Source organism: Gasterosteus aculeatus, chromosome 8, assembly GCF_964276395.1.
Source record: "Gasterosteus aculeatus chromosome 8, fGasAcu3.hap1.1, whole genome shotgun sequence".
NCBI lineage: Eukaryota > Metazoa > Chordata > Actinopteri > Perciformes > Gasterosteidae > Gasterosteus > Gasterosteus aculeatus.
Window position 1 is genome coordinate 18,198,587 of NC_135695.1, and position 23,362 is coordinate 18,221,948.

At 46.4% G+C, this 23,362-nt stretch overlaps 1 protein-coding gene across 1 annotated transcript; it reads left to right on the forward strand.

Moving 5' to 3' along the window:
* Nucleotides 1-742: 742 nt before the first annotated feature.
* On the forward strand, nt 743-23,239 carry atf6 (activating transcription factor 6). The gene is made up of 16 exons (XM_040184993.2): nt 743-1,105; nt 1,512-1,588; nt 1,845-1,923; nt 2,439-2,536; nt 3,240-3,363; nt 3,586-3,789; nt 5,292-5,461; nt 10,027-10,212; nt 10,330-10,421; nt 11,819-11,968; nt 13,201-13,296; nt 13,407-13,509; nt 13,982-14,046; nt 14,784-14,895; nt 16,915-16,999; nt 21,589-23,239. Exons 1-16 carry the CDS (start codon nt 1,006-1,008, stop codon nt 21,783-21,785), a joined length of 1,938 nt encoding a protein of 645 aa, XP_040040927.2. The 5' UTR covers nt 743-1,005; the 3' UTR covers nt 21,786-23,239.
* Nucleotides 23,240-23,362: the final 123 nt, after the last annotated feature.

The window sequence follows — 23,362 nt, forward strand, 5'->3', positions numbered from 1 at the left end:
TGTGCGTTTTACATATATTTTTCCAGTAATCAATATTTTGGATTATCTGATTCAACATCCTTGTATTGCTTATATCTATCTTTAACATTTTCTTTCTCTCTTCGCAGTATGCTTTGTAAAGGTACTACGTTAATTTTTAATGTTATCCACCTACTGAAAAAACAGAGACATGATGGACAACCATAATTCTAATTCACAAACTAACCCTATGGAAGCATCCATCCATCTGTCCAATCCGCACCAGATCAGCAACGTCAAAACCATCACTGTGTGGTGATTTAAAGGAAGGATACATCTCAAATCAAGGGGGTTTTAATGAACATGGAGAAATTGCCTTGTCAAACTATTATATGTTGTAAAACTGTTATGTTAAGGTAAAGCACAAGATGAATGTATTAGAAATAAATTAGACATGTATTAAACATGTTTGCTGATTTTGTTGAATTGTGATATTGGAATGAATTAACTTCAGAAACGATTTAACTTATAATAAACAATAAGGGGGTACTGGTGGCCTATTGTTCCTGTTTTCACCTGTCACCCCTGCAGGCTTTAGCTCTGTCCGCCTTTGACCAGACATTACTCGGCCTTTTCTTTTTACAAGATCAGTTGAATTTATACGTTTTGATTTAGCCTGCATATCTGGGATTAACAAACTACTCAAACGGACTGTCAATACTTTCCAAATGGAAGGATTACGGAAGTTAAATCGACCACCATTGTCGTAAAGTCACCAAATCGCGCGCGCACTCCGCGAGGCCCGCGGTGCTATCCTGCCGTCGCGTGGCCTCGTCGGGTGCAGCACCGTCTCGCGGCCACATTACCCACGGAAAGTTCGCGATCTTTCACACATTTGTCCCTCGGTGGCACCCGTACACTGACGGTAAAGACAGACGTGTATCTTACTGGCACCTAAACGTCAAACAGGAAGCGTCCTACCGAACAACCTCACCGTTAACGCACCGCCGCTCGATCGCAACGACGATTTACTGATGAATTTAAAAGATGTCCGCCGAATTAACGTTGTACTTAGACAATCATCAGCAATATCCTGCGACGGATGACGAGACGGGCACCATGTCCATCGACCACGGAGGAGAGTGGGGTAAGCTCTGCCCAGGCAGACAACGGATGTACCGTTAGCTTAATAATATCCGGCTACTACTTTAGGACAAAGATATAATTATGGTGCCCTTTAAAATAAATGTTTAGGGTGTCGACCCCGTAGCGCTACGTGTTCTTACTCGCTCTTCGAGTCGTAGCTGGAACCGTTAGCAGCAGCTAGCTGACGCAACATGCTGAGCCAGAGTGTAAATAAAACGAGCAACATGGCAACAACGTCTAGCACAGAGACACGTCGCTGCAAGGACCGCTTTCTGCTGTGCAAATATAAAAAAAATAACATGGAATCCGATGTGAATTTTATTTTGAAGGCGGCGTTTTGTCTCCCACTTAAACTGGAGTGAGGGCTTTATTTTGACTGGTTTTGTTGTGTGTTTGTTGTCACTCAGATATCAGCCTGTTTGATGAACTGGACGACCTGGGAGATGCGGATGAGCTCTTCCAGGCCCTGCTGCACGCTGGCTGTGTGAGTAACTCATTCTCTCGGTATGCAAATGTCTATTATCGCCTGGAACTGGATGTGCTCGTTGACAATGGCTCAGAGTCGCAGATGCAGGTGCATCAGAGCATTTATTTACCGACACTTCACACAAGCACTGGGTTGGTGTTTGGCGTAATGTAGACAAGTTTTTATTGGGAATCTGCTTTCCTTACATGGCAGAAATGCAAGGCTCAGAAAACGGTAATAAAGTGATTATATGCCCATATACTTGGTTTCTCAGGCCAGTGGGGCTCCAGACCTGGACTTTGATATCGACATGCCGCAATGGAACGATGTGGACGCGAGCAGCACCTGCACAGGTACAGCGACACACGATGACATCTGTGTCATCTTCGCATTTAAGCGTGAAACCAGGCAAATAGGAACTGACTCTAAAAGTAGTCCCATGTGGATCCTTTTTGACATTTCTATGATGTAACCCAGGTGATGGACTGTTGCACAGGTTTATGCTGAGGTCATTTAATATAATTCTCAAGTACACTGTTTTTGTTGTTTTTCTAACTTTTTACCGAAGATTATTATTATTTATATACATGATACATCATTTTTGGAAGTCCCCTAACTCTCCGAATGTTTGTGATACTTCCTGGAAAATTACAAAAAATAGTTGATTACATTACTTATGTCATGGAAAGTTTTCAAATCTGCTTTATGATTTGCAGAGAAAACAGGTGTCGTTTATGCTTAATGAATAAAGCATAAAGAAAGGCTGTCCGTGTTGACTTTATGTCTGGGAATACACAAGGATAAGCGAATCACATCCATCTACCCTGATGCGTCTAAATATACATCGCCTTTGTCCTTGTGCGTCCAGATGGCGAGGTGAGCGTGGACTCTCTGTCACCTGCCTACACTCTGAGCTCTGTCCCCTCTCCTGCCTCATATGAAGCCCCGTCCCCCTACTTCTATAAGGTAAACCACTCTCTGCAACTCTCGGCCCTTCTCATATTTAAGCAGTTGACTTGTATTTCCAATGCAAATCTTTTGCTGCTCTGACTGGTTGGCGAGTATTTACATGGCTGCCCCGCCCGTTCCGCGGTTGGAACCAGTGAACGCTTCATCCAGATGGCTCCCAAAGATGAACAGCTGCTATTTAGTTTCGAATACACACTTTAGACACGTTATTAACAAAAGCCTTAAACACCTTGTCAAGCTAATAACTCGCCGCCTGCCTGAGCCGCGCCCCGCCCCCTCGTTAGATAGAAGGTGCTGACAACTTTGGGCGCATTAGCATAATTTGGCGGGCAGATGTTTTCACAGTGTGTCAAAACAAGGACAAGGGTTACGTCTTTGTGTAGCCCCAACAGTGTGCACACATTTATCTGAATCCCCCAATCGGATCCAAGGACGCGTCTTTGAATGTTACCAAGGAGATTTGATTCATATTTCATCTGATGTGATAACAGTCGAATTCCGTCAGGCAGTTCTCTACTGAAATTTGCTGATAACTACGTTTGGATGACAAGAACAATTAATGCAGATCTTAAAATCCCGGATTTGTAAGTGTTAAGCAGCACGAGACCAAATGATAGAACCATTTGTACTGCTTTTGTTTACTGCTTATGTCTTAACAAATGTGTCAGTATCTGATCAAATTTTCTGCTTCCGCATCCAGGACGAGGCGCTGTCTCCACAATCGCAGCCGTCTCCTGTCTCCGTCTGCTCAGATTCCAGTGGGCTGTCGGTAGTCTCTCCCCCAGCTAAGAAGGCTCCAAAGAGGACCAACCAGAACGCCCGAGGTGAGGCAGCCTCACCCGCCGCACATCCGCTCGTTCAGCTATCCTCTATATTTGTACCCTTTGTCTGAAAAACACCTTCCGGGTTTGCATAAAAATAAAGAACGCCCCCCCCACTCCCTGTAATGCTAAACGATCATTTCCTACACGTAGCTGGGAGTCAGCATTTCCTCGTGGTGACATAAGTGCTCTTTTCTTATCTCACACCCCGCTCTGACGTAACAGCCAGACAAGCTCAGCCTGTCAAGAGGCCGATTCAGATTGGCCCGAAGGTTTCCATCCAGCCGAAACCGCTGATCACAGCGGTGCCCCTGGCTCATGCTGCGGCTCCCCTGCAGGCGAAGACCATCATTATCCAGCCCCTACAGACTGCTGTGCTGCCTGTGGTCAAACAGGCCCCAATCAACATCCAACCAGCGCCCCCACCAGGTGATAACTTGCACTGCATGCTGAGACTCACTCACGCCGTACTGCATTCGACCGTTGCACTGCATTTATTTGAATAGTGCGGTGTTCCTTACTTTAGAGGGTTTTAAAAAAATGTATAGATGGCATGTTATTGTTGTTGTTTGTCATTTCTGGTGAATTTGGTTCATGCTTGGACAACAGTTGAATTATTCTGTCTTGTCCAGCAGATGGGGGTGTGAGCTTAGTTTGTTCTCCTCCTTCGTCCTCAGTGCCTCATGTTACTCTGCTTGATGTTTAAATAATTCTAAGTAAATGAGGCGATAAATGTTTTCTTCTTTTTTGTATCCAAAACTATGGTCAAATTTGTGTACATTGAGGGAAAAACAACAATGCTGGGAATCAGCCTTCAGAAATATATCATTGGGAAAGTTTGTTTTTCTAAACCACACGTAAACCAAATATTATTTATGGGTTACTGTTGGATTTTCTATGTTTTATGCATTAAAATCGGTTATTTTGTTCTGTGGTTTAGCCAATCTGGTTACATCAGCACCACCTAGGCCAATATAAATACTTATGTCATTGTCTGAGACCCAAGTGGGCGGAGTATCTGACTGCTCTTGACGTTAAATTTGAAATAGTCTCTGTGGCGGCAGACGGCTAAAGCCAAGACGTCCAAGTTTAGGACCCCAGATGGAAGTCAAGTCAAGCCTGCTCAGTGTCATGAGTTCCTCTGGTTTAAGATCTCCAGAATATTCACATCTGGGATCCCTGTGCATCAGGCATGATGGAACAAAGAGACAGGAGATACTTAGTGATGACTTCACTTTTTTTTTTATTGAGGTTGATCGTTATTTCCGAAAAACAAACATGCCGGCCGGTGATCCCGAGGCTTTCAATGTCTTTTCCATTTCCTCCTCTTCGATTCTGCCTTCAGATGGCCGAGCTCCGGCACAAGACACAGCGCTTGGCACCACACGCAGTCATTAGTAACACTTCTCCACAATTCGCTCTGGCAGGTTGTTTAGTAATAGAGGTGAAGGTTGAGGAATGGTTCCTTCCACGGCCTTACTGGGAGGGGTGGGCCTCATTTGTGGGAAGCGCCTGCATTAACAGGGTCTTTTATAAACATGCACAATATAGTGTTTAGTATTAGGGTTTGCTAGTGTCTTTATAGGTATGTACATACTAAAAAACATTATGATTATGGGCCAACGTAAAGGTTTCTTTTTTTGTCTATGCACATAAAACTCCCACACCTCCCATTTTGGGACCTGCAGCAGTGTTTTTTAACAGTAGTCGGATGGGGCTTCCCGATTGGATAGAATATCTGGTTGAATGTTATTGACAGTGCAAATTTAGGTTAAGAACATAAACACTGACATGGGAAAAAACTGGCAATCACAGTCTGTGTTTATCGACCTTAATAATACGGTAAAAAATATGATTACAGCTTGTAATGTAATGTTAATAGCTACGACCTGTAATTTGAAAACCTGCATGTGTTGTGCACCCTTTCTCAGGCCGTCCCATAGTGCTGTCTCATCCCAGCCAGGTGCTGCACATCCAAGCACCACAGGCTGTCGCCGCCAACGTGGTCGCCATGCCGATGCTCAGCCAGGACCGGCCCGTCCCCGTCGCCGTTCCACCGGGGGTCTCCGTCACGCTGCGAGCCCCGTCCTCGGATGATGACGTGAGTCCCGTCTGCTAACTTGTTGAACTGCACCGGGGGACCAACACGCAGGGGTGTGCATGAGAAAGCGCACAGAGCAGTGCTGCAAAAGAAATGGCGAATGTCCTCTTGCGTGTCCGTAGTCGTGCAAGAACTGCGCTTTGCCACATTTGCATCGTAAAACCTGCCATTTGCAAACTATTACTTGTGTCTTCACGTAGGTGCTGTCCTTCACACATGACTGTAAAACACTGTTTTGATTAAGGGTCTGGAAATGTTTCCAGGCCACTCCGTTGGCCTCCCTGGGTTACGCCCAACGTCGGTCCAGAGGCGACGCCACCTGTTTTTCTCGGGCGGAGTTACACAAAGTGGTTAATTCACTTAGAAATCAACGCGGGTGAAGTGGTGTAATGTTGCCAAACCCAATAGGTCCATAGTGCTGACACCCGAATCCTGGACACCCATGTCGACCATTTAAGGGATGTTCAATCGTTTTACTCTCATGGGGCACGGTTTTCTGCTCTCAAGCTTTTCCGAAGGTCACTAAGAATGTGTCCGAGTCATTTATACGAGGTAACTTCTTCACGGGGCTCACTCGTACTTCCGGGAGTTGTGTTTGTGTTTGCATGGTCGTGGTCGTGGGAGGACATGCCCGAGTGCGCCTGCGTGCAGCTGCACGCCGATGAGCAGCAAGCAGCACAGGCGTGCTTGCCCCCCCCCCCCACGAGTTACTCATGATGCTGTGGTTACCATGTTCCCACTGGAATCTGTCCAACATCTTACCCGACTTCTAGCGTTAGATTTAATTTCACATATCATTAACTTTAATAGTGGTGTGAAATATGAAAAGAATTGTGAAGGGTTACGTCAACCCACTGGCCTCCAGACTCTACAAACGCGCACGGATGATCATCATCGATCTCTTTGGGGTTTCATTGGAGAGATGAATGTTATTGTGTTTGTAGTTTTTTGAGCCTGAATAGTGTCAAAAAGCGACAATAGGCTTCCCTCCGTGTGGACGATTTCATTGCAGGACAGTGTCAGCGAACAGGAGAACGTGCAAAGTAAAAAAGTAAACACAGCCTCCATTCCCACTCTATGTGTAATAACGGCACCCAGATATTCAAAAGTTAATGGTGCGTTTTGTTTTGTGGTCTCTCAATGTGCATGCTGGGATTACTTTGAATAGGAGAGTTATTCTTTTAAAGACTTGGGTGTGAGTTTGTAGGCCCTCTGGTTTCTGATTATTTTCTTTTTTGTCGCTCGATCAAACTGCAAATGCATCTTTCTGCCACACCGGATCGTCAGAGGAACTTCAGTGACCGTTCCTAATGGCTGGCTGATGTCTGACCTTTAACCACTTGAAAAACACCGTCTTTTTTATTTTGTTTCCCCCTGTCAGAAAATCTGTTCCATCCACCATTTACATTTCACCTTTTCCGACGGCGTCGAGGTTCATGCGTGAGGAACCACGTGTGCCACGTTTGGAGAGCGATTCCAACTGTAAATCATTTGCAGGGATCTCTGAAGCAACACTGAGGCCACCACAGAAAATGGATCCAATTATCAGCTGCTATCCTCTCACAGGGAGAGTCATTGTGTGGTACTGATGCCCGTTAGTCGTTTTATTTCTTTTTTCATCAGACTTCTTTACTGATTAACTTCAACCGATGTTTTTGCGTTGTGTTTTATGTTGTATGAATGGTGACCGTCCAACCTCAGAGGCCAAAACAAATACGCCTCTCAGCCATTTGTTAAGCAAAACAAGTCAATAAAGTTTACAATAGGTGATTGGAGGGACTAAACGTTAAGCGGCAGGGGAAAGTAAGGCCGAGTGGTGAAAGATATTTGAATGGAGGAAAAATGTGGCATTCTTATTTCTGTTTTGAAGGCCGAGGGCACTCAAAGTCAGCAGCTCAACAACGTCCTCCAACTAGTGAGGCTGGAGCAGCAAATCCCTTTAGTGTGTTTAAGGGAGTCAGAGTTTGTTTTTAGCTTTTAGCATTTGAATGTGGAGGAAAAAATTCTGCTTTTCACATTTTAAGAATGTGTTATTTCACCTTTCTAAAGGTACACAGCGGTAGTCTCTCTGTTAAGGGACTTAGAAGTTGTTTCTGGGCCCCAACGAGAATCCTTTGGTGTGTGTGTGTGTGTGTGCTGGTGTTTGGACACGCTGCAGCTGTGTTCCCTTTATAACCTGTGTGTGTGTGTTTTTTTTTTTTACCACGACACGGTGGAAAACGCCTGTGAAAGATGACATGCTAGTGCCAGGTGTTACTACGTGTTGTGTATATACAGTTTGTACACATCACTGTTGCATACAGCACTGTACTTTTGGGCTATAGTTGGCATATATAACCCCCCCCCTCCCTCCCCCCTAACAATTACATGCTCCAGACAGGTGTTGTGCAGCTTTGCGACAGCTGTAAGCAGCCATCGGGGATTGGGTCTCTGTAATGTAATGAGCTCCTATCCTGCAAGAGATTCAACTGCATGTGGGGAGGTCTCAGTTCTGTGTGTGTGTGTGTGTGTGTGTGTGTGTGTGTGTGTGTGTGTGTGTGTGTGTGTGTGTGTGTGTGTGTGTGTGTGTGTGTGTGTGTGTGTGTGTGTGTGTGTGTGTGTGTGTGTGTGTGACACACACTGAACAAACCGTCCAGCCTGGAATTGAAGGCTTTTTCTAATCCTTTCATAAGCGCAATGGAATGGAGTTTCTCAAACACAAGAAAATAATGCTTTTACATCGTTCACTTCATCAAGTGAGTTTGACAGAATTCCAGACGCTGCGATAAGGAAGCTTGACTATAAGAATAAGATATTTTGTCTCATTATTCAACACTCACACAGGGAGCAATAGCAGTTTAACAACAAGGCCTTTAATTAACAGTACTTGTCCCTCAGCTTTGGCTCCATGGACTTTTCGCTCATGCTGTGATTGCAATGTGCACAAGCTGCTTGTGTGTAATAGCATACAGAGAAATAAATGTATGTGTTTTATCTTTTGCATGTATTGTTAATTAGGTGCATAATCTGACCATGTGCACGGGTTGTCATTTACTCTGTTTCTGCAGCTGTAATGTAACTAAAGGAAGGACAAATTCTGCATTTTGTTACACACCTTTTTTAAAAGATCGGTTTCTCCACTAACAGCTGCATAAATACCTCAAGACGTCAGTCAGGGTCTGCCCCTACACCCCCCTCCCGTGGAGTAACCCTTCGGACGGTGAATGAAACGAGTTGACGCTGGACTGCAGAGTGACAGTTGGGGCGCTGGGATCCTGTCGACTCCTGTTCCCTTTCTCTTCACCTGCGTTCAGTCGGTGTTTTTTTGAGCTGGCTTTCTCCCCGCGGCATGCTGCTGGCTGCTCTGCTGGGGGAAAAGTGCCCTGCTCAAGGGCACCTCGCCCTGTTGACTTTTTTTTCCCCCACGGACTTTGTAGTTCTAAAAAGGTTGAGAGCGCAGACCCTCGTTCATACTCTCATAGGGCTTTATTGAGATATGCCCCGCATTTTACTCCTCGGCCTGATTCCGGTGGCGTTGTGCAGCGCCCCCCCCCCCCCCCCACACTCTTGCCTGCACTCCCTGGTAACCGCTTGCTTGCAGCGTTCCCAGGCTCGCGCTAGTGGCACGGCTCCCAGATTTGGGCTGGGAGACAGAGGGGTTTCTCAGGAGACGGAGCACAAATACAGGGATCTGAATAACTTAATCACCAGCGGGGCTATTAGGCCCGGCATCTTACAGCCTTCCTCTAGGGAGGCCGAGCGATTGGAGAAGGGCCGTAGGGGGGTAGCTGGGCCCTGGGCGGTCAGTGGAGGTGTCAAGGGTCACACCACAGCCGTGGGTCGTGTTAATGTGACGCAGGTCGTGTTACCATTTCCAGCCAATCAGGTCGGATTTCAGTCATTACCTCGGGTACCTTGATGGGAATCAATGCAATTAAACCTGTCCAATTAAACAAATACATTGCCTCCGTTTCTGTGAGATGTGAGCCTGTTTCTTAAAGAGATGCATTTCTCTTCACAAATAGAACAGAGGCCTCTGGGAGGATTTGGGTGTAAATATGTTCAAGCGAAAGCTTGATCGAGTGCACTTAAGGGCTGTTTCGGGAGGTTTTAAAGCCGTGATTTGCGACAGAGGCGTCAACATCCACTAAGACACATCTTGAACATGTCTGTACGATTCTGTCAGCGTGTAAACTGGACCGTCAGCAGCCGAGCAGCAGCTCGCTTTCTGAGCATAACAAAGTCAACCCCGGCTTTCATGTTGGCTTCCTTTGCCCCTCTTCCAATCTGTTTCTACTGATCTGTTTTATCTTTTTACTGGCTCCTCGGTCACGCCTTTTTTTTTTACTTTTAGCTTCTTCCACTTTGATTCGATGTTGTGCACCACGTACTTTTTCCTCCTCACTATTAATGGGCGCAACCTTTTTTGCGAAATATGTTTCCGAGCATCATTTGTTGCATTAATAAATGTGTGTATTTCTGTTTCTGGAAGGGTGGGTCCGGCGTGGATGCATCCACAATGCCGATAACTTGAAATGAGTAAAAACCCGTTTAAAATGTGTGTTGCTGTTTCCGTCCCGCTTCAGTCGAAGGTGTCCCAGAGGCAGCAGCGCATGATAAAGAACCGCGAGTCGGCATCCCAGTCCCGGAAAAAGAAGAAGGACTACCTGCTCTCGCTGGAGGCCCGACTGAATATGGCCTTGTCCGAGAACGAGTCGCTCAAGAGTGAGAACGGCCAGCTGAGGAAGCAGCTGGAGGGCATGCTGAGCGAGGTGAGAGGCTCACGGCCCGGACGATGCCTCCTGTGCAAAATAACCAAAGTCTTGTGACAATCGCACACATCTATGCAACGTCTGATAATGCAACACGGCGCCTAACTTCTCCCGCAGAACACAATGCTGAAGGTCACCGCCCCCAAGAGGAGAGCCGTGTGTCTCATGGTGGTGGTGATGTTCGTCATGATCAACGTTGGACCAATGAGGTGAGCCCACGATGCAGAAAAGGCTCAGATTCCGTCGAAAACCAAAGGCTGCGGCTCACGATGCAATGAGATTAACAGTAACTGCAACGAAATGTAGACGCCCAAGGGTTCTGTTAACGGAGGAAAACAAATGAGAATCATTGCGTTGATCACGACTCTTTTTAGACACAACAGAGCAGAACATTTCCCACACAAGAGGTATGCTCACACAGTCCCACATCCCAAAATGATAAAGCGATCATCACAGTTTGGATAAGACTTGTTATTGTTCATTTAAAAAAAAAAAAACGTTCTCAGTGCTTGTACACTTGCGCTGCGGTATCAAAAGTCACGAAATGCCACCTTTTAAATATCCACCTCGTGGTGTAATCCAGGAATGCACGCTCACGCTGACCCGCCTGCTCTCCAGAGAAACCGTTAACTGCTAAAGAAAAGACGTTGACTAATAGTGTGCTCATGCCAAATGGCTCGCTCGCTCACACGCGCGCGTGTGCGTGTATGAAATATCCTCCGTTCCTCTATTGTCATTGCCAGAGTTTTAGGACTTTGTGACTAATGGTTGAATCAGCCGGCTTTTGTTGCGAGCAAAGTAAACAGTTACCACTTACAGATGTAAATACAAAACTTTCAGGCAAAAGAAGACCTGGAAAGTATTTGTTTACGGCCGTATTTCTCGTGGTGTGAACAGTCGTGACAAATTCAGATGAGTTATGTAAAACCACACCGGGCAAAAAGAGTTTGTTCCACCCAGCTATCAGATGGAGGGATTGCGTAATCCCACAAACCCAAAGGCAACCCAAATCCACCTCTGACCGCAGCGATGACTTCTCTGTTTTCATGCACCGTGAAAATGTTTGTTTTCTCCCGGGATTGACTTCTTCCACAGAGACGCAAGGATCTACTTGGTGGAGCGGCTTGCTTTGATAATCTTCCTGCTCTCTGTGCTGGGAATGTGTCATTTTGGTTCTTCTCCAGCGCTTCAACATGAACAAGTTTTTGTGGAGTAGTGAATGAGTTTGCTTTCCCGACTTGAGAGGTACTCAAGTAGCTGCGTGTGTGTGTGTGTCTCTGTACCTGTGCTCTCCTACGGAATGTGAAATATGCCTGCTTTTGAGGTCGGATCCCTTTGAAATAAGATTGCCACCCAGAGGAGTAATGCTGTTGAGTGTGTATTTTCGCCTGTGTGCGCCCCAGCGTGCTTTGGGTTGTGCAGTCTAGATCAAAGTTCAGATTCGGCTTGTGGTTGAAAAACCCTCCTGTGCGCAGGAGGTGGGCCACGTAGAATTTGGCTTTTATTTCAGTCCTCTGTACTCCGTCCCGGTGCGTTTTCCTCCAGCTGTCCCGATCCGTCCTCACCTGTCTCTTCTCCTCACCTCGCCTGTCCTCTGCCTCTCCAGTCTGTTCCAGGGCGGCCCGGCCTCCAAGCTGGGAGGCGTCTCCGTGCCGCAGGGCGGCCGACACCTGTTGGGTTTCTCCCCGGAGACAGAAAGTGAGGTCGCGATGGGCCCCGATCGCCTCCGCGGGGGCCCCTCTGACATGGCTGACAGGTAATGAGCTCAACCCGGCCCGCCGACACCTTCTTTCGCAAAAGCGTGCTGCAGTGAACAGCAGACCCGGACGCACCTGCGCCTGGGGCCCGGTCCGAGCCGGCACAGCTCATTACAGCACGCGTAAACACGCGCGGCGGGCCGACTCCGTTCAAACGCCGGCAGGCCCCGGGCTGGTTAGCCAACGGTTAAAGGTGGGAAATGTAAGGCCCTGTCTTGTTTGACATCCAGCCCCATATCGCCAGTCCCAGGTTATTTTTTTTAAAGGGTTGTATATTTTTCTTTTCTTGTTTTAAATGCGACTGAGGCCCAGCAGTCTCATTTGTAAATTGCACAAATAACATTCTTGTTTGGTGCATTACCTGCACTCCCCCCTCCCCTCTCCGTGCCCCGAGACGTTATGCAAGGTGGTCGGAGCCTAACGTCGCCCGCCTTCCATGTTACATGTTAATGCGAACCATTCCGCCGTAGCCTCGGGTTTCCCTGGGAGCATTAAACCAGCGCCGGCAGGAAGGAACACATTAGCCTTTACAAAAGGGTTGACAGCACCAACCGCACCGGGGGGGGGGGGCATGCAACCTAACCTCGGGGTCCCACTGAACAGGAAGCTGTGTGTGTGTGTGTGTGTGTGTGTTTGTCCGGGAAGGTTAATAGGTGGTCTCGTCGAACCCTTTCCGGAGCTGTTAGAGTCTGCAGACGTTTTGGTAACAAGCCCCCCCACCCTCCCTTCCTGCAGGTGGGATCTGACTGTGGACATTCAATGTATTGAATCTCACTGTTATAGCCCGAGTCGGTCGTCTGTCGCGTGTCTCTGAGCGTCTCCCTGAACAGCATCCAGACGAATCATTTCAGAATCCACTCCTCCTTTCTCGGCGTTTTTGTTCACACGGTCAGCGGCCGAACGTCTACTTTCTCCACACATACCAGAACAAACGGTCAATGGAGGTCATTAGTAGTCAATCGATTTAAATTGAAAAGGAATATTATTGTGCCCACGTTGAAGCCAAGCCGGTGTATTTCGTATAGTCTTCCTGCTCCACTCAGGCTGCTTCACCTCCGTCAGAGGGCCAGCGGCCATGTTGGCTCTCGGTTTGCATTCAAAGCATATTCTCCACATGCGGCAATATGTTTTCGCGCCAATCCTGTTTTTGGAATTTGACATTGGCGTGAGAGCATATAAACGTTTTTATCAAGTATCTTGGTTTCACAGCCGTTTTTTCTTTTTCTTGCAGCTCCGAGGACAAGTCCCTGATGGTGCTGAAGGACCCCCTCTTCCTCAGACCACCCCCACCCTGCCAGCCTCCCGTCAACAGGACAAAGTGCTTGGAGTAAGTTATTAACTCTTTTACACTCGTTACTTCTCACCTTTCAACGTAAGACCACAAAAATGCCTGAATTTAATTTCAAATGTGTAAGACTAACTCACTTTGATTGACAGGCTGGCCCATGAGTTGAGGGGCTGGGTCCACCGTCATGAAGTGCACCAGACCAAATCCAGGCGCATGAGTAACGGCAGTCACAAACCCACAAGGACCATCCTGGTAAGTCGCGTCGCATCTAATGATGTCCAGCGTTTGCTTACAAACTCGAGCCCACTTGTAATTTAGGCCATAAAAGTTTTTTTCCCTTCCAGCATTGTTTTACCTCCTCGTTCACCTTCCCTTTTGGGCCGAGTTTAATCCGGCGGCCCTGAGAAAGTAAACAGAGCACTTATAGCCGAGCTGTGGGATTAGTGCCCCCCTGCGCTTTTTTTTTTTTTTTTCCATCATTTTTTAAAGAATCTGTCACGGTTGGTTCTAATCCATTAGGAGCTGCCTGGCTCATATATACCCATTCTTCCTTTAACTTTAAATAGAAATCCAGACATGTTTATTTCACTGCATTAAAGACTTCTAGATGGTCGGTTGTGACAGAGTCTGTGTTTGCTAACAGTTTATCGTGCTGTATCTAAAGGGTAGTCGACTGGCTGAAGAGTTTGAGGCTCATTCTTCTGTGTTTTTTCTTTCCTAACAGAAAGCGGAGAAAGGGGAGAGTGCCCAGATTGTGACGGTCCAATACACAGAAACTGCTGAGGAAAAGTAAGTGAAAGGCCTGTAAGTGTAATTGGGTTGGAAGGAAAACACCTTTTCAGGGCTGCATCAAGCATTTTGAGTGCACAGCATGCTGTAGATGTACACCAACTACTGCCTGTGTAAAACATTGTTTATTGTCGGCGGGATACTCGTAAACAGGTTGTCCAAACCAGCAGTAGACGTAACAAACTGGTAGGTCTCAGGTAATTGACCAAAATGGCTCCTTCAACAGCACTGCAATGACAAATATCACATCAGCCTCTAGTTCCACAGTTGTGGGCTTTTCAGTTTTTTTTACAGTTGGTCCGATTTACGCAGTAGTGACCAAGCATAGTCGACTTCTGCAGGGCCACCTGTTGGCCAGATAGAGAATGGGGGGAAAAAACACTAGAAAGATTCCCAATTTGAGCGTGACACGTTGTTCCTGATGTTCCTCATATGGCTCATTGTAGCAGAAGGATCGTTGGTCGCTCCCCACAGTCTGCAGCAGCTTTATCTATCCGTTTTTTCCATTTTGTACTGTTAAAAAAAAAAAGTAAAACAAGAAAAAGCAGCAAAATTTTATATTTTTTTAATCTGGAGCAAAGAAGGATTTTGGAATTTGCCAAAAAAACTGCCAAACATTTTCCTGGCATGGAACATTGATCATCAGCATTTGATTAGTGGTATACGTGTCTGTTTCTCCTCGTTTCTGCACATTTTTCCAGTGTTGCTCAAATGTTTCTGTGGTGCTCCGTCAACAGGAATCCTGGGAGTGAGCTCCAGGTATACTACGCACCCCATCACACCTACAGTGACTTCTTTGACGAGATCAATCGCCGCGGCGACACGTTCTACGTAGTGTCTTTCCGCAGGGTAAGTTTCACCTTTCACTGTTTGGTCTGACATGAATCCGAGAGGAGAAAAGGGAGTTGGCTTCAAACTCTGACGCCGTGGTTACAGTAAAACTAGAAGAGATTTCAATGGACCTTTTTAAAGATCAACCTTTTGACCTTTTACAAATGTGTGTCCCAACCCGGTCATGAAAAGCAAGAAGTGGATTATAGGCTGAGTAACGTGAATCATAAATCATGTGACCCATGGACGCCCAAGGGTGTAACAACCACTTTCCTCGGCCCATTTACAATCATCAAGACCGTGCTGTAGATTTTTTTGCCGTGGCCATATGTCACCGTTAATCCTCTTGGTCTTTATTCTTTTGACCATTTTTCCACATTTCAGACTTTGGACCTGCTTTTAATTTTCAAAAAACAACAATGAATTATTTTATTTGTTCGGGTTCGTCTCCTTATTCAAGATGACAACATTTTGCTGAAAGGGAAATCTTTTTCTTTTTTGAGTTGATTTATAGTTTAGACGCATTTACTAAATCTAAAAACGACTCCAACTCCAATGAGCTCATGTCACACTCGGCACCTCTTCTCGATGTTAAGCCCTTAAATCCTGAAGCAAGTGGTCAAAGACCGAGCCCCCTCGTCACCGAGCAAGTCACATGGGTTCGGCCCTCCGTTGTTATGGTGACAGCCGTCACAATGGCAGCAATGGTGTCCCCGGGTCGAGGGCCTCAGCGGGTCAAGTGGCTGTCGGTCAGGTTCTAGCAGCTCTGTGTTGCACGAGCGGTTAAATAGAGGCTGTTATTTCTTCACGATGGAGACACTTGTAGCACCGAGTGTGATTCATCCATTATCAAAGATCATAGTTTAGGGGCCTGCTCACATAACCTTTATTTTATTCTCACAGACACGTATTTGCTTTCCGCAGTCCGATTATTGGCCTGCATTTGGTCTCCTGGGTTCTAGTGAGTGCGCCTTGGCAAAAACCGTTGTGCTCTCTGTTTTATTTTCATGTTCCAGTAGGTATGATGTTATTACAAGATTGCCAAAGCTCTGGATCAAATTTGTGATTGTTGTTTGGATTTTAAAGCCCATTCTGGCTTTGGTCCCGCGGGGGGGGGTGGGGGGTGGGGGGTGGGGGGGGGCTCGTTGGGTTCCTCGTGGCGTGCTCATGCCTGCGCCTGATGTCACTGCTCAGAGATGACCGGTCTCAGTGCAGGACTGTTGTAGATTCGTTACCAGCGCCTGTGGCTTTGTTTGAGTGAGATGATGATGATGGAAAACATAACTCCTAGCGAGACCAGAACATGGAACTGCTCTCACTTGCTTCCCCCCTGGTGTTGTTTCAGCAGCTGTGGCTTTGTGGTTGTGTGTGTGTGTGTGTGGTGAGGTGGTGGAAAAACACTGGCTGCTTTCACCGCGGACCGCGTCTCGTAGGGTTCAGGCGAAATTCACCTGTTGTCATGGCAGCTGCAGCTGTCGTGTCTGCTTGACAAGCCGATGATGAGCAGTAATGTGGTTCGTTTTTAGCGTTGATCACCTCCATTCGGTGGCTTACAGTTGATCCTTTATTGCTTGGGGTACAGAGATCACGTATCGCACAAACCCTTCATACCGAAACACTGCCAGTGGTGCCGCACGAGACAACTTCTCGAGCTGAGTGCAGCACCGTAGTGTCACTTATACTGAGCTCACATCAGGCATATTTAGTCTTTTTAACAGTTTAGTTTGTTGAGGGATTCAGATCATGTTGGATTTTATTGACCAGCATGTCATTAATCACTGCACTGATTAAATGACTCGAGTCATGGCTTTTAAATAGTCGACCTACATCTGAACGCCGCCGACTGATTTGAATTGTTTAAATTGCTCGCTGTGAAGAATTTTGTGAGCAGAAAAGCCTTAATGGAAATTGTTTCCTTTTTATATGAGGACTGTTGAACCTCCCAGGTGACCGTTGATCATTGATAACCAATTCAACAACTGTAGCTGGACGTTATTTATTTTAAATGTTGTGTTTTTCCTCCTCTTTTGTTCTCAGGATCATCTTCTACTTCCTGCCACCAGCCACAACAAAGGAAGTCGACCCAAGATGTCCTTGGTGTTGCCAGCCATGAATATAAACGGTACGCAGCGCAGACACACCGTTTGGGGGGTTTGGGGGGTTTGGGCACTGCACACGGTGTAGCCAGGAACACGTCTCCCTACAGGAATGCATTACTTGTTCTGTATGACACTTGACACTGCTCTTACCAAGATGGAGCTCAATGGGCTTTTTAAGTGAGCATATTCGGGGGGATTCCGATCCCCTTTTTCATCCATGCTGGTGTTTTTTTTCCAAAAATCTACTTTCTTGGAGCTGGAGTGTGTTGCCAGTTTTAACTGAAATCAAAGTTTCTTTGTAGATTTTCCTTTGACTTGTGGCGTGTTATTGGTTTAAGCTCTTTTTGCTCCCCAACCTCCCTCTGAGCCCTTTGTGGTTTCTGTTACGTGCTTAAGCTTTTGATTACGCTTTCTGTTGCATTTAGAAATGCTGTCAAGTGTCCGTTCCCCACAAGAAGATACAAACATTAAAAAAACTAAACTAAAAACTTTTTAGTGAAGTTCAAATATTTACTTTTCATTCTGGCTTAATATCCGTCACCAATACAACTGTAATTGTTTCACTGACAAACACAAGTTATCATTTTTCTGGTTCCGATCCAAAGGGCCATCGACAAGAAAAGACACCAGGGACACCACATCTGACTCTTACAGTCCTGATACCTCATGCTGGGCTTCGGGTATCAGCAGACATCAAGTACTGACCCGATTCAATAGGCTGTAGCCTGTATGCATCAGTATGTGGAGTTAACTTGGATCATTCTTTTTTTTTTTTTTTTTTGTGTAAAGCAACATCAACCTTGAAACACTGCGAGGCAACAAATTAATAAGTCAATATAAATGAACTGCATTGTTATTAATAATTGTACACCGGTAGCTTGGTGAAAAAAGATTATAAAAAAAACCAAACAGGAATTGGACCTTTTTGGACCGGAATTGGATGCACATTTTTCAAAACCTGAATTATAATCCCTATATAAAATGTGTAATATATAAACATTGAATTGAAGAGACCGGCCCTATTGTCCTTCCAGCGCCTCATTAGTTTGCTGTCATGTCGTCGCGTGCGGGGGGGGGGGGGGTTACCAATCCCCCGCTTATTTGACCGCCGGCCCTCCGGAACAAAACCCCTTGTAAACACTTTAACAATGGTGTGCTGGAGGTACGCCTCAGTAACCCAACACCAAATCAACAGAAACATTGGACTTGGATTGGCGCCTTTTCTCTCTCGCTTTTTTTTTTTTTAATGAACTGCTAAAATATACAGACGTTTCTGATTTCCATGAGCTCATGATGACTTTTTCTCCACGGTCCTTAGACCCGTGGGGTCGTCATAGATTTCAGCGGAATGTCTTCTTCTTTGTCCAAACGCTGCAGTCAGTTGTCCGGCGGCTCGATGTTCACCGCGCCTGCGGGACGGAAAGGAAAAGCCGCGCGAGAGGGACAGAGTTTATGTCCGGTGTGAGCAATTAGGACGTCAGGCCGTTGTTGTTTCTGGGGGCTCGCCCGGCGTTCTTATCAGATATCGTCTTCTGATTCCTCCTCGTCTCGTCTGTGGCAAAGCACCAGCAGCTGATTGGATGATTCAACCGAGTCCGTGGAACATGAGGCTCTTACTCCGCAGGGAAAGTCCTCTGTTTTTTGTTCCTAGTAAGGGGACTTTAGAGATGAAGATTGATGGAGGTAAACATCGTTCCTGGTCGGTCTTGTCAGGGAGGAATGTTACGGTTCGCGCATGTCACATGGGCCAACATGAAACAGCAGTAAATAGTGAAATCCAAGACGGCTAATTGTTGAAACGGCCCAAACAAAGGTGGCATTCAGGTAAAAGATATCAAGTCTGGACGGATTCTTGGCCAGCTCAAGGAAAAAGGCCCTTGGGCTTGCGTGACATGTCAGGGAGGGCTGCAGGTGGCCGCAACATACATTGAGGACCAAAAGTCTTTTCCTGCTTCAGGCGTCCCGGATAGATCACGTGGTGTCTTCAGATGCACGGACGGCAGCTTCACTTTTCAGGCCCCACGACTGCTCCTCCTGGTTGCTCCTCCTGGTTGCTCCTCCTGGTTGCTCCTCCTGGTTGCTCCTCCTGGTTGCTCCTCCTGGTAGCTCCTCCGCGGTGCGACAAAGAGGCCTGTAGGACTTTAGTTTTAAGTGAAAGCCGTGTCATTGGCTGAAGCAGACATGGTGGAAACCAGCGCTCAGAGCCCCCCCGTCCCCTCCCATACGTGGCACATTGATGACTTGACCTTTGAGGCCCGTTTCGTATTCATGCTGTCTTTGAGAACTCTGAGGCGATGTGCAAATGGACACGCGTAGCCGGGCGGACACCGTCCTCTCCCTGGAGCCGGATTGCTCCACAGCGGAGGGTAATTCTTTCCAGCTCCCTGTAGCTGCTCTCCTTCAGGAATGCCTTCCTCCTCCAGCCGCTAAATGGTTTTCATCTGGTGGAGGCGGAAGGACTCGGTTGATCTGGAGCGAGCGTTTCTCTTTTTCCTCCCCGACGCGGTCAGTGAGCGGACGCGGAGGACAGAGACTTTGAAGTGAGCCGTCGCTCCTCTCCGTCCACGGCTCATGTCGAAAGCAACTTGCCCTTGACCGTCCTTGGTTCCCACTAGGGACGGATCCAACTGAGCCAACTTAACCCCCCCCCCCTCAGAAAGGAGCTCAATCAAGTGGAGGCGACTTGTTTGGAGGAGAGGAATGTGTCGGAGGTGACATCATCTACAGGTGGACGCACCGCCGTCTTATTTTCCTTCTGTGAGGTTGTGGACGTGCACTGTAGCTAACGGGCAGCTTCAAGGTGGAGGTCTGAAGAAGATGGGGGGGGTCACATTTTCCTACTCCTCTAATCCAAACAAACATCCAGTGGTCTGAAAAGCAGAGCACACTTAGCAACCCAAATGTTTAACCCTTGCAAAACCACTCTTGTGCAAGTTATTCTTTTGCTTCAATGACACCCCCCCACCCCCCTGTTCCCCCCTCCTCAACTGCCCACCCGGGATTCACGCTCAGGTTTCCTCGGCTGCATCGTGGCCAGACGGCAGGGTTTTATCAGCGCACAACAGCTCACTGTCCCGCTGAAGCCTTCTGGAACATCTCCAAAGGGCCCCAGTAGAGGAGGGGGGGGGAGGGCAGGCGGTGGGGGGAGCAGGAGGGCAGATTTGGCAGCTTCTTCAGAGAGCGGCTGTTTGAGGCAGTGCCTCGTGGCCGCGGGTTTGTGTGTTTCCTCTTTCACTGTTCACGTGTCAGTCGGCCGAATAGAATCCAGACACTCGTGTAATTTGGTGAAAGGTGGATGTTTACGGTGTGGAGGATTAAATGTGACTCCTGAATTTGGAGACTCATCTTTTGACACATCATCACACAAACCAACATCAGCGTTCCTTTGAAGAACACCAGATTTTGCAGGATTTCCATTCTATTTGTCCTCCTCGTGTGTTCGGCTTGCATCTAGATTGAGTGTGCCACCTTTTCACTTTATTTTGGGATTTATATGAGCGAAGGGATGAGAATGTGGGAGCTTTTTAGTGTGAACTGCCTGTGCTTCAATAAAACAACCGTAAACCATTAGGAGGTTGGGGGGGTGGTCTGTTGTGAGCTCATTAAGCTACATGGAGATGCACAAAGAATAAGATGAAGTCACATCGAGTATTGCGTCCACAAGCTATTTGATGATATGAAGGTCTGTGCAGTCTTTTGTATGGTCAGTGTAGGATCTCATAACCCTCCTCACATACTCGTCATTGGAAATCCTGCCGGAAGGCAGAGGAAGCTGATGTCTTGCACAGGTGTTCGGAAAATGATTTGAAACCAGTCGCAGCGGCGCTCTCGGGGATTTTAAAGACGGCTCCATTTCTGAGTCGTAGAAGAGTGCGGTGTGTTTGTCGTGCGCGCTCCATATGGGGAATGTTGCTATTATCTTGTCTCTCACATACAAAAGAAACACGCTTTTTGAGAAGTCCACAGGAGATCCCCTCACGCTCATTTTGATAATATATTTTTATAGCAGAGAATCTGACAAAAAGAGAGGATGTTCTTAGCCCAATTTCCCATAGGCCGTGAACCAAAGCCTAGCATCTATTGAATCTCCACACATGAGAATGATTTTGTGAAAATGTGTTTGTGTTTGATTACAAGCTTTGTGTTTTTTTTCCAAACACAATAGCCTGACTCATCAATATCCACAGTTCTTTTCTCTTTGTGAGAAAACAAGTCTGAAGGATTCAGTAATCACTTTCTTTCCCACACTAGTTCTAGAGTTCCCCCAGAAATGTGCATGTCCTGCCCTTGTTAAGGGCTGCTTTGTTTATCTCTACGACTGCATGGGCCAGAATATGACTCACCCCTGGAGTCCATATGTGACCCCCCCACCCCCCCAACGGCCTGAAAACAAAACTCCTTTACACTCCCAAATACGCTCTTATCACCTCTTTCAGCCCCCGTGTGACAGTAAACCGGCCTGTGATTGTGACACATGCAGTCATACGAGCTCTATTTGTGTGTCTGATTAAATCCTTTGCCGTGACATGAATCCGTCGCGGAGGGATGAAATGTTCAGTGTAAGTGAATCAGCTGATGACTAAACCCTCCGCTTCCTCTCCTGCCGTCACAGACAGCATCATCAGGGACAAAGACTACGAGGTGATGATGCAGATCGACTGCGAAGTAACGGACACCCGGATCATCCACATCAGGTCCTCCACCATCCCACCGTTGCTGCGGGTCAACCGCACGCAGACGGTCTACCGGCACGCCTCGACCGACAGCCAGGCCCCGCCCCCTGTCGGCGTGCTGATGGGGTCCGCTTGATTGGCTCGACGCCGCCTGATATAATGTATATCTCCTTAACTAAATCCACAGTGACAAACAGAAGATAAGACCTCAGTGCACACTTTTTTTTTTTTTTAGGCACGTGTGAAGTATATTTCAAATCGGGTGAATTCCCTCTTGCTCAATTTTATATTTGAGTAACAATCTCAAAGCGGCAGCTCCAGTCAGCTGCGTTCTTTATTAGGGCCGATGTCCGGAGGTAGTCTGTAAAAGGGTCCCTGCAGACGGTTGCTCCTTGTGTGGCAACACTGACTTCTCCACACAACCCCAGATGCCCCACATAAGGGTAATTGCTTAACGCCGGGGGGGGCTGAGCATTGAACCCTGAGTCACCCCGTCATAACACAAATACTTTCGCCCCCTAGTAGCTCTCAAGTCTGCTCTTTCTTTTTTTGAAAGAAAATGTTGTGTCGGGGCAACAGGATGGAGCGTTGTAATGGTCTCTCTTACTCATTTGAAGTCTGTTGGCATCTCTGAATGAAAATAATTGCGAAAAAACAGCGAAACAGCGTGAGATGCCAGATTAATTGGACGCATCAGTTAGAGGCCTTCGGTAAAATCAGGAATCCATGTGATCTGTGAGCGCCAGCAGGCTGCCACCGTGTTGTTGGCGGGTTTCCATCATTCTAGGATTCAGGTGCGCTGTTTTTCCCCCAGTTTTTGGGGTCGTTGCACTGTGTTTCTCTTATTTTACTGAACAGATTCAGAAACTGTATATATTTATTGATATTATGATGTTACAGTAAAGCCAACTTCTGCGATCCAATTCACCCTTTTAAAAAAATGTATTCTGTCAACATTTGACATGTTCTCTATCTATGATTTATACTTTTTATTATCGTTGCTTCAGAAAACAAAAGGACTGTATTGTTTTATAAAATGTCAAACCGTGAATTGAATTTTTTTTTATTGAAGTTTTGTAGTTCAAGAAACAATTTTGAACCCAATGCCTTTTACAGTTGAGTTAAACAAGGCAATGACGTCTCCGCCCACAAGCTATATCACTTTTATTTGGTGTACTTGAGTCTATTAAATTGAAACCCACTAGAACCTGTTGCGTTATCTGATTTCTAGTGCTAATTTGTGGTAAAGATGTGCACTATAAATGCAGCTTTAACTGCCTGTTTTTTTGCAAAATTGATATTATATTAAAAAAACAATACATGATCAATACATGTACTTTTTATACGTTGATAAAGCAACATACTATATAATAGTAAAGATGGTTATGTTTAGCAAATGCCCTTTAAAAAAAACTAGTTGTGTTTTCTTCTATCGGTGCAGAAGAAAACAAGTTGTGTAGTGTCATTTCCTTTTTTCACATTTTGGTTTCAAAAGCGTATTTCAATGCATCCACTTAGTCCTACAATGACAAATGTTTGAGTTTTGTTGTGTTGTTGCATAAACCAAAATAAACACTGGATTTTACTATATACCTTGTGTGTATTCTTTGTGCTATTGAGGGGAATGTTTTCTGCTCCTTCCACAAAAACTTAATTTACATCCAGTAACTAGTTACACTGCAACAATCGTATCTGTGTTCCTATTCATGCATT

Excerpts from the sequence above, each read along its gene's own strand:
- atf6 (XM_040184993.2), top strand. The coding sequence starts at position 1,006 with ATGTCCGCCGAATTAACGTTGTACTTAGACAATCATCAGCAATATCCT. Across the intron at positions 2,537-3,239 it reads CGTCCCCCTACTTCTATAAG|GACGAGGCGCTGTCTCCACA; the intron begins GTAAACCACTCT and ends TTCCGCATCCAG. Across the intron at positions 3,364-3,585 it reads GACCAACCAGAACGCCCGAG|CCAGACAAGCTCAGCCTGTC; the intron begins GTGAGGCAGCCT and ends CTGACGTAACAG.